Source organism: Erpetoichthys calabaricus, chromosome 2 (genome assembly GCF_900747795.2).
Source record: "Erpetoichthys calabaricus chromosome 2, fErpCal1.3, whole genome shotgun sequence".
Taxonomy (NCBI): Eukaryota; Metazoa; Chordata; class Cladistia; order Polypteriformes; family Polypteridae; genus Erpetoichthys; species Erpetoichthys calabaricus.
In genome coordinates, this window is record NC_041395.2 from 116,975,120 (window position 1) to 116,992,288 (window position 17,169).

Consider the following 17,169-nt stretch of genomic DNA (forward strand, 5'->3'; position numbering starts at 1 on the left):
TTCATTCATTTTTTGTAAGAAAAGCACTCTGCGTGTCATATGAGCAAATCACGAGTATACCATTCGAATATAAAGTAATCACTCAGATTATTCTACAAAATACTCAAATAAACAATATAATAATTTTTGTGTACTCACTGTACTCTCTCCCTAAAGCTTTGAAAAGCAAATCACGTTTAACGCTAACAGTCGGCATGGTCACCAGCTCACGATCGCCAACTTCCTTAGCAGAAGGACCTTGCTGTTAGCTGACGAGCATTAGGCCTAAGCAAAATAATTATGTATCCAACAATACGCATCTTAATAATTCATAGTAACGCCCTTAACTAACATTTATTAGTATCTGAAAAATGGGAATTACGTTCTCCGGCAAAATATGTATTAAATGGCTAAACAGGCAAAATATTAGTCAACTAAAGTATTAACTAAGTAGAGAGCGTCATGTGGGTCCTGAGGAGTCAGCAACACTTGAAACGGCGTTGTTGTGTGTACAGTCGATTATTTAATCTGAATGCTTCACACAGAAAACTGTACAAGGATGCGATATTTTTTTGTTTACTATTGTTTCAAACTATATATTTTCAGCATGTACTGTTATATCATCGGACCGGCACGGTAATTTAATTACTAGCCCTGGTGACTCGCACTTTTAGAGACCAGAACTTTGGTCTTGTGTCTGTCTTTGAGGATTTTGAATGTCTCCGTTTCCCTTTGACCCTGGTTTGTTAAAAATACGTGCATGATTAGAATTGGCGATCCTTAGCTGGTCCTCTCTGCTGTAATTGGTACTGTAGGGGTTGGCTTTAGTTGACTTCGCTGTGTAATGGATCAAGTTAATTCAGCAAGTGCTGTAATGAATTTATTCAGCTTTGTTTTTCCAGCACGTGTTACAGTTCAGGTATGTGTGTATTTTAGTACTATCCCGGATGTTAAATATTTAAAAAGGAAATATTCAGGATAACACTTATTACAAGACTTCCTTCAACAAATATGCGTCGACTTGTGTAAAATATTTATAATGAAAACGTTGTTTGGTTGCACAAGGAACTGTTGCTACCAGACTTCCTTTAGGGAACAGGCGAAAGGAAGCGTCCACTTGATATTCACACACAATGAGGATTGGCCTAATGCTATGTCTTGGAAGTACTGTAAATTTCAAAATGCCCTTTAAAAACAGAGAAATGAATTGTTAAGTAACATATATGGGTAGTGGATTTTATGAGAGTCTTTGCAACATATACTGTATTTGCTGTGTTTGATTAAATACATAAATATACAGTATGGCTGCAATTTAGATTGACTGATGTTGTGCTGTAGACAAAAGAGCAATGCAATCAGGAGTGAAAGCAAATGGAATACAAATAGTCATTCATACATAAATATTATAGAAAGGGAAGTGGATCAAACTGACAAGTCATTTTTTGAAATAGATAAAATACTGTCATATAAAAGCCTATAATTAAGATATAGCATGATTTGTGTCCCATGGATCGAGGCATATAAGGCCACCTTCCTAGAGGCAGTTTTCTGGTGCTTCTGCGCAGTTCCCAGATGCTCAATCAAATTATATAATCCCTCCAATGTGTAAAGGGTCTGTTACCCACTACACAACTGTAGGAGGTGCCCAGGATCATGGTCACTACATGCCCCAACTACTTAACTGGAAGTTCTACTGCAACCTCAGTCACTACTGGAGCAGGGTTTAGTAGTAATAATGTTGTTATTTTCAAATTATTTTTATATCATTAAACTTTATTCTGGCTTTTAATTTGACAGACCAATATTTCTATCTTTAAGTTCTAAAAGGGATGGTTTGTAACACACACTTTTGTAAATGACAAAATATTAGGTACTCCTCAGTGGAGATGTGCCAAAATTAAGGGCTGACACTAGTGAGAAATCACTTAGAATCCTACCCTTCTACATTTTGCATCTTCACATGCAGAGGCTGGCCACATACACAGGATCTTGGATTCAGAAAGTACCAGTTTACCCAGTGGAGCTAAAGAGAATTACTGCATGCTCAAATGAGCAAACTGGCTTATGACATCTCTGCAGCTGCAAGTGTGTCATATTGCACAGCTGTCTCCCTTTCTCCTTCTCTTGGCCTCACTGTCCCTCACTATGTCTGTTGATTCAAAAGCCCTCTAATAGTGAAGAAAATGAAAAAAAAAATTTCATAATCCGAATCTGTTTATTCAATCAAAGACTTGTGGGGGGGCAAAACCCACACAAGGACAGAGAGAATGTAAAAATTCTACCTGGAGTATTCCCAGTTTAAGATTTTAAAAAAGGGTTTTTGTGCAAAAATGATAACAACTATACCACAATGCTGCCCCTTAGAACCCATCCAAGTGAGACAATTTCTTTTAAAATGTTACTAATGCAATTTCAGTAACTAATTCTTTCATTTTTGGTCAGGAAAGTTAATATGCCAGCTTTATAAGAATTTCATTGAAGTAGTGCACTATGACATGAACTAGTAATATGTTAATTACCAGTACAAAAGTTACGTTCTTGAGGATGATAAAAAGCACTGCCTCTATCACAATCTTGAAAAACAATGGATTTACAGGTAGATCAGATCTCAGTGCACACCCCCATTCACCCCAAAACTTGTTGGCTGTTCTAATTTATTTTTCCAGACCACCATTCATGCTTTCTTAATACATTGACATCCCCACAAACACTAACTTTTCATATCCACCGAACCATCTCAATGCCCATCTCACCACTTCTTTTGGCACCCTGTAAAATACCTTCTCCATATCTATAAAATGCATAATACAGCTTCTTTTATGTAGCCTGATGGATTTCCTACATTTACCTGACAACAAAGATTGTATACTGCATGTTCTTCCTTTTCTAGGCATGAAAGAAAACCCATGATGAAGATGATATTGATGAGAGGCACAATGCTTAGAAAGTAAATACAAAGATGTAAAAGTATTCAAATATTTTGGAATTTGCCATTTTGCTCTTTCTGTAAGTTATTATTTAGAGTATATATTGCTTAAATTCATTCTGCTACAAATTTGTTCTTTTTCTGTTGTATTTTGTACTTTTATTATTCTTTTGCTTTTTACTGTTATTTTGGTGATGTCAGAATGCCACCATTTTATTTCTCAATTCTGATCGTGGGCAGCAACGTTTTGTATATTTTGTGAATAACAATATCAAGGTATTGGCTGAAGTTCTAAAAAATAAGATTTGAGAACCTGTTTCCTATAATAATATCACAAGATCAAACCGGATTCATTAAAGACAGTTGTTTATGATCACGTTTGCAGCTTGCTCTGTGTACTGTACATTCCCTCAGCAACCAAGCTCCCAGAAATTTTAATGTCTCAAGATTTAAACTTTCTTAGTTTTCAAAGAGTAAAATGGGGATATGTCTTTACTGTTTTGTTCAAATTTGGGTTTGGACCAGATATTGCCAGTTGAATTCAATTACATAACTCCAGCCCAGAAGCAGGTAAAAAGTAAAACTCAAGACTATTTCAGATTAGAACATGGAGTCCTACAAGGTTCCTCACTATCTTCAGTACTATTGATCTGCTAGACATTTGTCTTCTCTGCAAAACTAAGAAATAAAGGTAATTGTAACTCAAGTGTATAGTTGCTGATCTGAATAAATGTGTTCAATTACTTTTCAAGATCTCTGGATTTAAAATTAACCTGGAAAAAAGCTTGCTTTTTCTGGTAAACTCATTAGCATGTAATAGTATATTAGGCTATCCATTTACCATTTCAGAACAGTTCATGTGTCTGTGAGTTACAGCTACAAGGAAGCTTAAAGATCTTTTTAAGCACAGTGTTGGCAGCATGATGGAAAGTATTAAGATGTCAATAGATAATCAACTCTTTACTTCTGTCTAGCAAAGTTAATATAGATATAATAAATATCTTCACAAAAATGTTATTCCTTCTTCCTACTACTATAATTAGTAATAAATCCATTTTTTAAAAAGCTTGATTCCATTATCAACTTATTTATATGAAAGAAAAACAGCAGATATTAAAAATCAAAAATTTGGACTGAAAGCAGAAGGCGGCATGGCACTGCCTTACTTTCAGCTGTATAGCAAGGTTGTGAATTTTCATAATTTGAGACAATAGAAAGAACTCCGTGATGAATAAAAGCTTGTGTGGTTAGATTGGGAGAGAAAATGCTGTAAGAAATCCTCACTGTATCCTCTACTCTCCGCTCCAGACACTAATTCATTAATAATTATTATGAATTTACAAGATTGTGCTTCACTTAAAAAAAAAAAAAAACGTGGACCCAATGTAGAAAATTCTTTAAGGAAAAGACAATACTGTCTGCTGCTCCATTACAGGATAATATTACATTTGAGCCCTCCCTCAACTATACAGTAGTTAGGTCTTGGATGATACTAGACATCTCGACCTTCAGAGATCTTACCATTGATAATATGTATATGCCTTTTGATCAGCTCTGTTGTAATAATAGAATTCCTAAACATACTTAATAACAAGTTAGAAACATTGTAAAAAAAGAATTTGCCAAACTTCCATAAATCCACCAGATATACAGTACAGTATTTTCATTAGTAAGCATTAGTAGCATTTCCAGACTTTATCAAATATTGTCACAGTACTAGACAACCTTTGGCAATGTTGGGAAAGAGACCTCTCTATCCAAATCAAGCAAGAATTGTATTTCAATAATTTGCAATATCCATTCTTCTTCTGTTCTGTTTGTGCAAAACATGCTATAATTCAGCAGAAAATCATACAGCGGACACAAATCTTCAAATTAAAACTATATGATGTATGTATCCTATGATCTATTGCTAGCACATCAACAAATTCTGCTCAGTTTGAAGAATTCTACCCTCAATAGGTAAATGAGGAAATAATATTTTGTTTTTTAAATCTAGCAAAAAAACAAACTTGTCTTTAGAATTTGTCAAGTTTCTAAAATAAGTCTGCTAACCCTTTGCCAGTGCCTCTACAAAAGTTTTATTGTTTTAATTAATATGGGCCTGTATAAAAGAGTGGACCTCTCTTTTTATTAAAATTAGCTCTTTCTGCTGGTTGAGGGTAGGAGACTTTTTAAATGTTGTAATTTTGACATAATGAAGCTTATTCTTGATTGTCGTATTATAATACTTATTCGGTATTGCATAAATTTGGAACATATAAAACAAAGAAACGAGCACCTGTGAAAAACTCAGACACAAGGAGAATATGCAAACACCAGAAAAATTGTAATTGGTTTAGATTTTAAATCATGGTTCAAGGAACTGAGAAATAAATCTGTATTGATAGCTGGGTAATCCTGCATGAAGCTCATAACAGATTACAGTATGAAAAACATGATAAGAGCTTGAATATACAAAGCACTGGATATTCATAATTACTCTATTAAAAGACATTTTAACGAAAGATATTAGAAATGGTTGAGATGTTACAGAGGTTTCCAATGCTATTAAGCTAAGCCATGATGACTGAAAAAGAAACGATTGTAAAACCCAAATACAGAAATATGTTAAAAGATTAAACAGCACAAATCAGCAAGGTAGTCAGAGATATTTGAACGCCAGGAATAAGGCAAAATCTGAAAAAGGAACATAATGACCAATATAAACTCAGAGAAAACCAGATAAATATATGTTTTACCTGGCTAAAAATCACAGTGCTAGAGTGAATAAATGTACAGATCCTTCTTTTTTTCTCTTTGCACCTCATATCATGTGACTGAAGCCCATTTCATGCTCAAAATAATACTGTTAGAAATGGGCAGTGTTATGAAACATCTTTATGTGGAAGGAAGTGCTGGGGTGGAGCCCAAGCCAAAACTTTACTAATAAATGCAAAGTTCTCAAACTGTCATAAAAGTCATGGTTATAAAACAAAAGTAAATTGTTTGCTAGAGAACAGTTTTCTCATCAATAACACCACAGATTATTTATACAAAGTAATTTTAGGCTAAATATTAAAATGTCACTGAGTTTGTTAGCTTCTGTCCAGAATGAAATCATTAAGAAAAATATACATTTAAAACTATCTAAGGTATGTTTTTTGGAAAGCACATAATAATAATGAAAAATTCTAAGTCATTAAAAGTTGCCAAAACTATATTACAGTTCATTATAAAAAAAAATCGAACAAACTGGCAAAATCTGTGAAGAACAGGGTATCCTCCAAAAATAAATATCAGAGCAAGAAGTAGTAATGTTAAATAATTTACTAAATATAACATGGAAAAACTAACAATAAAACAATTGCCTGACTACTTAGCAAATCTGCGTTTCATAAAAGAGATGGATAGACATCAATGGTCATAGCTGAAAAATATCCACATCAGATCAATTACAATCTGCTCTGGAATGCTTTGGAAAACTAAATCTGTTAGACACATGCTCCAGCAGCACCTTACTGATACAAAAAACAATATTAAATTAAAGATTGATAATAATGCAGGTAAAAACAGACAATAACTTTGTATAATGTTAATGTTTACTCCCCTGGGTGGAATTGAAGAGTCGCATAGTTTGGGGGAGGAACAATCTTCTCAGTCTGTCAGTGGAGCAGGACAGTGACAGCAGTCTGTCGCTGAAGCTGCTCTTCTGTCTGGAGATGACATTGTTTAGTGGATGCAGTGGATTTTCCATAATTGATAGAAGCCTGCTGAGAGCCCGTCGCTCTGCCACAGATGTCAAACTGTCCAGCTCCATGCCAACAATAGAGTCTGCCTTCTTCACAAGTTTGTCCAGGCGTGAGGCGTCTTTCTTCTTAATGCTGCCTCCCCAGCACACCACTGCGTAGAAGAGGGCGCTCGCCACAACCGTCTGATAGAACATCTGCAGCATCTTATTGCAGATGTTGAAGGACACCAGCCTTCTAAGGAAGTATAACCGGCTCTGTCCTTTCTTACACAGAGCATCAGTATTGGCAGTCCAGTCTAATTTATCATCCAGCTGCACTCCCAGGTATTTATAGGTCTGTACCATCTGCACACAGTCACCTCTGATGATCACGGGGTCCATGAGGGGTCTGGGCCTCCTAAAATCCACCACCAGCTCCTTGGTTTTGCTGGTGTTCAGGTGTAGGTGGTTTGTAGGAGGTTTCTTCATATTACACAAAGATTTTTTTCAGTTGATCAATGAAGAAAATTCCAGTGAAAACCATTATTATTTTATATTGTAAAAGTCCTGTTTTGAAAAAAGACTTTGGACCAATAAGAAAGTGTGGATGGTTAGAGTAGATGTATCTGTATTCTTTATTTGATGCAGTGTGCCTGGACCACTGCAAAGGCCTGTAAAATGTACAGTGCACATTTGACTGTATAACCCAACAACATCATACCTTTCTTAAAGGCTTCTGTACACTGTTTGGACATAAATAATGAAGAGTCTACTACAACTCCTAGGTCCTTCTCATGAGGCATATGTCTCAAGTTTCAAATGTCTCACCGTGAATTAAAATCTAACATTTTTACTTCCTAGGTGAAAAACCATAAATCTATTCTACCTAAATTTCATTCCCCACCTAATTTTGACTGAGTTGTAATTCTTTCCAGGTCCTTCTGATATGACTTTGCTGATTTTACATTAACTGACATTCCACTTTGTTTAGTATCATGTATACAGTATATAACCAGCTTGTTATTTAGATTCTTATCAAGATCATTTGTACATATTAAAAAGAGTAGTGGCCCCAGAACTGATCCCTAATGAACGCCACTTTTAACATCATCCAAATTTGATAAAGTTACCAGCACCCTTTACTTACTCTGGTCAAGAAATTTTTGCAGCCTTCTATGCAATGGGCCTTGAACTCCATCTTCTTTAAATTTTATAACTTTTGGTTTCTGAAGCTTTTTGAAAATCCAGATAAATAATGGCATATGCCCTTGAATGATCATATACTTTTCTTGCATTTTAGTGAAAATAAGGATACCAGAGTTCAGATCCCAGGTCCTCAGTGTGTGGAGTTTGCACGTTCTCCCTGTGTTTGCATGAGTTACCTCTTGGTGTTCCTGTCTAAGTACCTTTACTGATGGGCCCTGTAACTACTGTACACTGAGTTTATTGATTTCTACATTTGTGAAAACTTCACAAAAATGAAAATTTAAAACATTTGTAATTTCGCTGAGTATATTTTAGATCACCATTATACATTTCACCTCCTCTTTCACTATTTTTTCACTACCATGATAGTTAAAGAATCTATCCATCCATCCTAGGGCATTGTCATTTATAAGGTACTGACACAGTTGTTTTTCAATATATTTTAAACAAATGTTTTTTATCCTCTTTGAGATCATCTAACAGTCAGTCATCATTAGAGATGATCAGATAACTCCAAACTACAAGCCTTTACCATTTTGACATTTTTATAATCATAATTTATATCTTATATCTTTATAATCCTGTATGGCACCACTTTAAAAAATATTTTCACTACAACTCATTATTTTTAGTGTTTAAGACAATTCTGCCCCAAAAGACTTGAATCCCTACTGCTTGACACAATTTAATGTGTACGTTTTCTCATTCCAGACTTGGTTCATTCACCCTTCGAGCACACAGCTGCTTATCCCAGACCTGTAATCAAACCACAGCCCACATATCTGCCTCAGACTGTACACACAAGCAAATGATCCTGCTGGCAATTTAGTTATTTAATGGAGTAAAGACATTGTTACACTTGTATTTGGTTTGCATATCAATCACTGTTACCATATACACTCAGTGGCTATTTTATTACATATGCCCGACTTTCCCACATTATTGACTGTCCAAATGCTGGCAGCATTGTTTGTGCAGACAAAGCTATTTAAAGTAGGTAGGCAGATATTGAACCACACATTTATACACATTTACCACTAGCCTGCTGTTAATACCCAACAAGAAGACTCAAAGAATTCACAGGTTTTTCACAATATCCTGTTCCTCACATCAGCATGAATCAGCAGCAAATGGAATTTGTCATGCTAGACACAGTTTTCTAATCCTCCAGTGTGCAGTGTGTTACTCAGTGTACCGCATTTGCACCTTTTTATATTTTTATGACAGGAGTGGAACCTGATTGGGTTGTAATGCATGTGTATGTGTATAATTGAAAGGAAGGAAGGGCAAGACAAATTATGATAGAGGTGTCGGCATTAGTCTGTCAGGAACAGCACTCCTGCTAGGGTTTGAATGTCATGGGTGTATTCAAAATGAGACAACATTCACTAGCTGCAGTCATATGGTTTGGAACAGACCATTGTTAAAAGCTGTTGACTGAGACTGACATTACATAACAAATAAGTTATAATCAGTCAACTAATAGTTGTGCAAAGACTGGTTACAGAATGCAGAACTTATTCTACCTTGTCACAAACTGATCTTGGCGGCTGACAAACCAAACCACATTTCACTCAGAAAAATATAAAAGGCTTAAATTGCAGTGAACTATTTAACACAGTGAGAAGTGGAGGATTGCAAAGCGACTATGTATCATGATGAATTCCATTTGCTTCTGATTCATGCTGATGTAAGGAACAAGATGTGGCAGAAACCTTATGAATTCATGGAATATTCTTGTCAGGAATCTATAGCAGACTGGTGGAGGCAATGTAAAAATGTGAGTGTGTTTTCCTGTTACACATTGATCGTCTACATTTGAATGTCAGATATATGAATATTATTGTGTTTCAAGTGGCTCCATCAGCTAAAGTATGTTTATCTGCCAAATGGGTCAAGAAACATGATGATGAATTCAGTATGAAGTAGTTGCCTCCCCAGTCATCATATCTCAGATTAATAAAACATCTGTGGAATGAAGTGAAATGAACTATCTGGAGTAGAGATCCAGTACTAGCTAATTTACAGCAGCTACAGGGCACACTGGAGTCGACTGTGCTAAGATCTTTCTGTCACACTTTAAAGTACTTTATTGCATCTTCTGTATGCCAAAACAATTGAAAGCTATCGTGTGAACAAACGGGAATGAAACTCTCTATTATGTGATCTTTACATCACATCATGGTAAATGCATAATAATGTGGGATCATTGATATTGCAACATGGATGAAGGAACACCATTTCCAGCTCAACCTGGCAAAAACCTTTTTGTTATCCCAATTCGTCTATCTATTCAGCAGACTGTCTCTGTTCAGTTTGGCTCATGATCGCTAACACCCGCCAAGTCTATATGCAACTTTGAGGTGGTGATCAATGACCATATGTCCTTTAAGGACCATGCTGCTACATTCTCTCGGTCTTGCAGATTCACTTTATATAACATCCACATAATCAGACTATATCTGACAGAGTATGCAGCAACAGCTCATGGTCCATGCAATATATGGACTACTGCAAGTTTCTGCAGGCAAGAGTACCAGCAAATGTTGCCAAGCCTCTGCAGAAGACTCAAAATGCAGTAGCATGTCTGTTGTGCAGCCAGTCAAGGTGTGCACAGGTCACTCTTCTTTTCAGAGCACTACATTGATTCCCTGTAGTGGCATGTATTAGGTTCAAATCCTTGATGCTCACCTACAAGGTAGTCAACGGGTCAGCACCTATACATATGGAGACAGTTGCAAGACCTACTGTATATGCTCCTTCTCAACCACTCAGATCTGTGAATAAATGGCATTAAATCGCAATCTAGACTTTTTTCTTGTAGCTCCTAGCTGGTGCAACATGTTGTCCATCTGCATTCAAACATCTGACTTCCTCAATGTATTTTGAGAAGTGTTTGAATACTGTCTTGTTTGGTGAATTTCTGTCTAACTGATATAAGCTGTTAGTTTTTTTCTAAATCTAGGATTTGTGACTCACTTGTATTTTATTCTAAGCTTTTCATTTGTAATGATCAATTTATATCCGTGTCTTGCAACACTTGCTTCTCAATTCCCAGACTGATGTTTACTTGATTATGTCGATGTCCCTTATAAACAATTTTGCATAAAAGTGACAGATAACCAAATAAATGTAAATGTAAAATGAGGATAACTGCCAAAAGTAGTTATACAGGAAATTAGAAAGAACATCTTCTTAAATAACTTTTGAAATATCTGTCACACGATTTGCAGAGGAGCAGTAGTTAAAGCTTCTGCCTCACAGCTCCACAGTCCTGAATTCAGTTTGCACTGTCTGTGCGGTGTTCGCATGTTCACTCTGTGGCTGCGTGAAATTTTCTTAGATTATTCTACCCATTCTCTCAAAACAATCTTAATACATTAATAATAATAATAACAAATATGCATTTTATTTGTATAACGACATCCCCGTGCTCAAAGCGGTACGTTAATCGGTGCCGTGTCCATTGCTGGTCCTGTATAGTGCTTAATGCTGCCCGGACAAATCCCAACCACCGTTACTCTGAAACGGAATAAATGAATAAGTCTAGCAAAGGATAGACTGCCGATTTGTACACATTTGTATTGGTGGTTTGGGTCTGCTTGCGCGTGAGCGACCTAACATGTTAGCAAAATATTTTTTAATATTACATCCTCCTTTTGTGCAGGCTGAGCCCCGAATTAATTGCATGACCGAGAGTAACCTCTCGCAGCATCGCGATGACGTCAGAAACCGGCCTCCAACACGCGCCACCGCTTGAAAGCCAATAGGATCGCCTCGTTCAGAGCGTGTACAGTAATGCTACCTTTGACGGCACTCCTGCTACTTCCGGACAGAGAATAGAACAAATTATTAGGAAAACCGAACAGTTGAATCAAACCCCATTTGATATATTTATTTTTTTAAGAAAATTAATTTAGTTTTTAATGCATTGGCGAGAAAATACATATAAGTCATTGAGGGATCGTATATCTCAACGAAAACCAATAATTTTACAAGCAATCAGGTCAGTAGTACCATTATTCATCTGTTATTATCGTTATCTTTATTTATTTTGTGGGCGTGATGTAACTGAATGTTGCAGACGGACAGTGGCCTTTGATATATAGAAGAGGGGCATGCAATCCCCTGACAGGTCATTACAGGGGCAAATGGATTTTAATCTGTCGTATAGGAGGAAAACGGTCAGCAGGCAAACTAATTCTTTAATTTGGCGTGTAGAGTTAGCAAACACTAATCGCTTTCAAAGGCGACCCAAGGTTCCGGACTGCAGGGCAGCGTGAGAGTGCTGTACATTCATTTACAGACACAATCGAAACAGACGCCGAACAGACGGCAGCCAAGATGCGTTACTTATCAGGTTAGGGAGGCAGTGGCGCATGTTGATCGTCTTCTGTCTTGGGGGACGGATGAATATGACCGTAACGTTAAAAACAACGCGTCTGAAACGTGGCTCTGATTGCATGCATGTGCCCGCGCTCGCACTGGTGACCAGTTTTCAGATTTATTTGCGCACAAATGCGAGATTACAGTACGATTATCTGGACGGCATTTGCGTCGCAGTTTAACTGTATGAGACGGTAGCGCTGCATAGGCCCGTGTGTCCGTAACAGGAAGGAGCACAAGAAAAGAAGCGTTTATTTCTTTCGTTAATTCGCGTCTCTTCTTTGGGGTTTGTAAACAAATCTGAAAGCTTTATTTATCAGAATCACTCGACCAACCTGTTAATGACCTTATGTCATGAGAAGTAAATAATGTATTTCCGCTACATTATATCCTGGTTTATTCTTGAAATTATTTTTGCAACCGTGCTACGTTTGCCAAAAAACTTGTGAGGCTGACAAACCTGTGTTAATGTCACTTTTTGTAATTTGCGTCACATGATAAATACATAAACCTTATATTGTAATATATTTAAAACCATAGGTGTTTATTTGTATAATCACATCATTTTTAAATCGCATTTTGACAGCCTACAGAGAATTAGTTTCAAATACCTAATTTTTTATTTAGTCGAAAGCACAAGTTTCATCACTTGTGTCACTTACCACACTGACTTTCATTTATCTGGCGAAAGTAGTGTAATAAGTCAATCGTGCATATGTGTCACTGGTCACTTCACATGGCCAGTAACTGGGTGTTTATTTAAAATCATTATTTTGAAAATATTTAGAATATTTTAGTTCATTCTAAGTTATGATTGTTTTTGTTACCCATTCCTTATATTTTATTTAGTCAAAAGCACTAATTACATCACTTATGCCACTTACCATATTGACACTCATTTACTGGTCACTTCACATGGGCAATGACTGAGTCTATACTGTATTTGAATTCATTCTTCTTTTAGTTCAGTTTATTTTTTAAAGTGCTTCATCCTATAGACCCTGCACACTGTGCAATAAGTGTGTAGATAAAATATAACAGAAATTTTCATTAAAACACTGCTAAAAAGGAAATCAACATATAACGTATTAATATAGATTTCCAAATATTAGTTTAAGGCATATAAATCAAATTAGACAAGAAAACTATAACACATTTCCCTGATTTCCACTTTGTTTGTTTAGCCCAAGTTTGTGCACTCAGCAGTGCATTATGGTAAAGGGAGAAGCTGATGATTCTGGTGGAATCTGATGAATACCTCACTCTTGGCCTATCATTGGTGATTACTCATCCATTTCAAGTTCTCTTTTCATTACTTTGCTGTTAACGTAACTATAATGCCCATGTAACCAAGTGCAAATACTTACACTGAAAAGAAGATTCTAGGTAGCATAATACTATCAAGTTAAAAAAAGTCATATGAGTAATCTTATTTGCAGTTCTCATAAGAGTTTGCCACAGTGACTTAAAATGTATCTTCAATCTTGATTTAGTAGTAATAGTAGTAGTAGTGGTAGTAGTAGTATTGATTTAATTACTGAGACAGAAAGGTACTTTCCATCTCGGCAGGTTGAAAATCCAACGGCAACCCTTTGTATTCAGTAATTTTATTAATCACTGCAGGTTTATATAGGTCTGCTCCTAGGGATGTCAGTGTACACTTTTTGCAGTGTACTGTGAGATATATTATAGAATTAATATTATTGATAAGTTATATAAGGTAAAATAAGTGGGTTGGGTAAGCCATTTATGACTATATTTCTGAAAGATGATTTTAAAATTGTCTCTAAACGTCATGCTACTGTAATAATTTAGGAAATGAAGTTGTATAGTTGTACTTCCCACTTGCTGTTTTGTTTTGAATTAACTTTACCATAGTAAGCTAGTGATTTGAGTGTGTTGCCACTGCAGCATTAAAATAGTCAATTAACTATTTTTTTCTTTTTTTTTAACTAAAAAGTGTATGCTGATGTTCAACAGGATTCATTTTGGAGGGATGTATTATATTACTTCTAATATTATTTATTTTGTTTTTAAAAATGTGTCAAAAGCCTCATAAATTTCATTAAAAGTTTCCAAGAGGCATTCTGTTGAATAAACTGGGTTTAGAGAGCAATTAATAGTTGAGAATAAGATTCTTGGATTCATTCATAATTTAAGAAAAATAACTCTGCCTCTGAAAAGGGATTGCTTTGTTACATTCTACTATATTTGCCTTTAATATTTCATAGTGGACTGCTAAGTTATTTGTCTTCGATTTATGTTCAGCCCTCTGGCATCTTCTCTTAAGAGCCAACACTCAACGAGTTTTCCAAGGTATTTTGGTGCTAGAGTATTTCTTAACAATTTTTTAAGGGGACACTTTCTCTGCAGCTCTCATCTGGTTGTTTAATGGCCAAGGAATATGAGGCCATTTTACAGTACCAGGTGCACCATTTAATGCAAATACTGTTCTCCCTTATTTTTTTTCTCTATGCCAGGAGCATAAAGCCTTGATACATACTAGTAAAGTATTTCAAGAGCGGTTTCATGGTCAACAACATGAATTCATATGTCTTCCACAGCCTCTTGAATCACCATATCTAAACATTATTAAAACCTATATGGAAAGTCTTAGAGAGCTGAGTACAAACCAGGTTTCTACCTCCTCGATCCCTCAGATAACTGGAGGCTTTTCTTCTTGAAGAACAGTGCAGTATCCCACCACCATCTATTAAGGACTAGTATAATAGCATTCTGAAGCAGTTCTGAAGGCAAACGGTAGTCCTACTTCTTGTTAGGTCTTTGATATTAATATTTTGTTAGATGTTTTTGTTAACTTGTTCATCCTCTTTTCAAATTAAACAATGCTACTGTATGTTTACAAATAATTTATCTTATAAAGCAATGGTTGAGTGAATCATGGTTTAATTTGGATTAAAAATGGCTTGTATTTGACTTTAGAGCTGTGAGCAATAGTGTTCCTAAACTAAATCTTGGTGTTCATTTCAAATACGTATTTATTCAGATGTCTGTTTTTGTCATAAATTAATGTATTGCTCAGTTGAATATATTTTTACACTCTCTTTGTGCAGTATCAAACATTATGCTTGTTTGAGATTACCATTTTAAAAAGTACAGAATGAAGCATATTGTTATTGTAGTTTTTAATCAGTGTGGCCTTTTGGCTCTAGCTGTGAACTTTAAAACTTTTATTATTCTGATTATGCAAAACTCACATAAGCAATTGTTCTGTACTTCTGTGATTGTAAATGGTTTTCCCCAATAGAAAGCAGCAATGTAATTCTAAATTATGGAAGTATGCTTGTTCAGTTTAATTGATTACTTTGTTCTCATTATCAAAGGTCAACTTAATAAATATTTTGATGGTATGATAAAATCTTAGAAGTAAACTCAGTCACTAATTCGTTGCTTGCAATGCAGTAATACAATGATTTCTTTGACAGGTTCCTTCAAATGTAAAACAAGTAGCCTTTCTGTGTTGCCACAATAACTGTGGATTCCAGAAATAATTACACATTTAATTAAGACTAGCCAACACCCGCCGTAGCATATAGCGGTGTAAGAACAGGAACGGAAAACGGTGAGAAAGGAATTCAGAAATCAAGAAGAAATAAATACTTCTTGAATGACGAAGTGTGCATGTAGAATTTCCGGCCAAGCAGGATTACATGTGAAAGTGATAAATAAATCAGGCTTTCCGAATTTACGTACTATCGCCACGGCATCCTGATAATTTTGTTGCATGTATCTTGGACTTCCTGGAAATGTGGACGGTAATATGATAATTTTGCCTTCACGTACATTGTTATTTTCAGCGTTTGCTTGCAGTGCGTCTCATAGTCCTTTGTATTGTTCCACACACAGATCTTGTTGATGTAATCTGAGATAGTCGAGACGCGCGCCGTCTGTTTTAACACACGCATCTACAACATACTGTTGGAATAGTTTGCCGCTGGAGTGCAGATACTAAATGTATTCCTCATTGCTAATCTGTACACGTAAAATTGGCATTGAGTAAGCCTTATTTGCTTGGCGGTTCTTTTATCGGGAACATGTTGTAAATCTTTGTGCCAGCCAATGTCTCCGTAAGGGAATAAAAGTGGGTAAACCATTGGATCGCAATTCATACTGACCGTGGAAATCTGTTTACAGGAGTTGCCAATGGGATAGATGCAAATGTCCCTTTCGGCAGGCGGTTCGCCATCTTCTCCGACAAAAATCACTGCAACATCGGTGTGACATGTTGGGGCATTGTATCATTGTAAATCCTGCCTAGGGTTTTCCTTGAAAACCATTCGTACAGATGCTGTTGGATTGGACAGAGCAATTTCATGCATGTGTTTGTATGATTTAGCGAAGGGGTTGATGGTTCTGAGCATGGAATCTAGCTGGAGAAGTACATTTTTGCTGCATGCAGAGTTTGCTTTATTTTGTAAGCATACTTCAGTAGCTTGTGCTGTGTCAAAAACATACAACTGTCCATATCCTGGAGAGGTAGATGTGTTAGCGTATAGTAGAGAGATTTGGTGATACATTTGCCTGTGTATTTTAAAATGTATGGTCCGTGGCCAGGAGGTTGAGTTATCTGTGCACCCATGGAAGCAAACGCTAGAGAAGAACTGTATTCTCGAATGTGCTCACGATAATTTTTAGCTTCTGATGTTTGCTGTGTAAAAAGCTGTTGTAAAGACACAGGTGGCTCCCGCAAAGGTGGTAAAGCTGCTTTACCGTTGTAGCAGCACCTCGAGTACTTGTTGGCTGTATTACGCTCAGCAGGCCAGTATAGTGCATGACATGGAAGACGACGAATAGGAATCGAGAAATGCTGTGTCGGCTGCGTGTGGGCGGGACCGGTTTTGAAGTGGAAGCAGGATGAACCAGAAGAGAAATACTGTATTTTAATTAAGATTAAAAATATAAAGAAATGTGTAAGAGTGTTATGTTATATTTGGAAATTCCC

At 36.2% G+C, this 17,169-nt stretch overlaps 2 protein-coding genes across 4 annotated transcripts in view; one reads left to right on the forward strand and one right to left on the reverse strand.

Moving 5' to 3' along the window:
- The window catches only part of farsb (phenylalanyl-tRNA synthetase subunit beta), a 75,553-nt gene extending 75,290 nt beyond the window's left edge, over positions 1-263 (reverse strand). Inside the window, exon 1 of the mRNA XM_028794407.2 lies at positions 139-263. Within this exon, the coding sequence (XP_028650240.1) occupies positions 139-196 (58 nt within the window). The 5' untranslated portion in view covers positions 197-263. The remainder of the gene's footprint in view (positions 1-138) is intronic.
- Positions 264-11,607: 11,344 nt separating this feature from the next.
- acsl3a (acyl-CoA synthetase long chain family member 3a) overlaps positions 11,608-17,169 on the forward strand; it is a 99,634-nt gene continuing 94,072 nt past the window's right edge. For 2 of the 3 annotated variants that reach the window (XM_028794408.2, XM_028794409.2), the window contains exon 1: positions 11,608-11,826. The gene's annotated coding sequence lies outside the window, so the exon portion shown is untranslated. Of the gene's footprint in view, positions 11,827-14,770; positions 14,967-17,169 lie in introns of all 3 variants that reach the window. The other variant, XM_051923780.1, reaches the window with a different exon arrangement.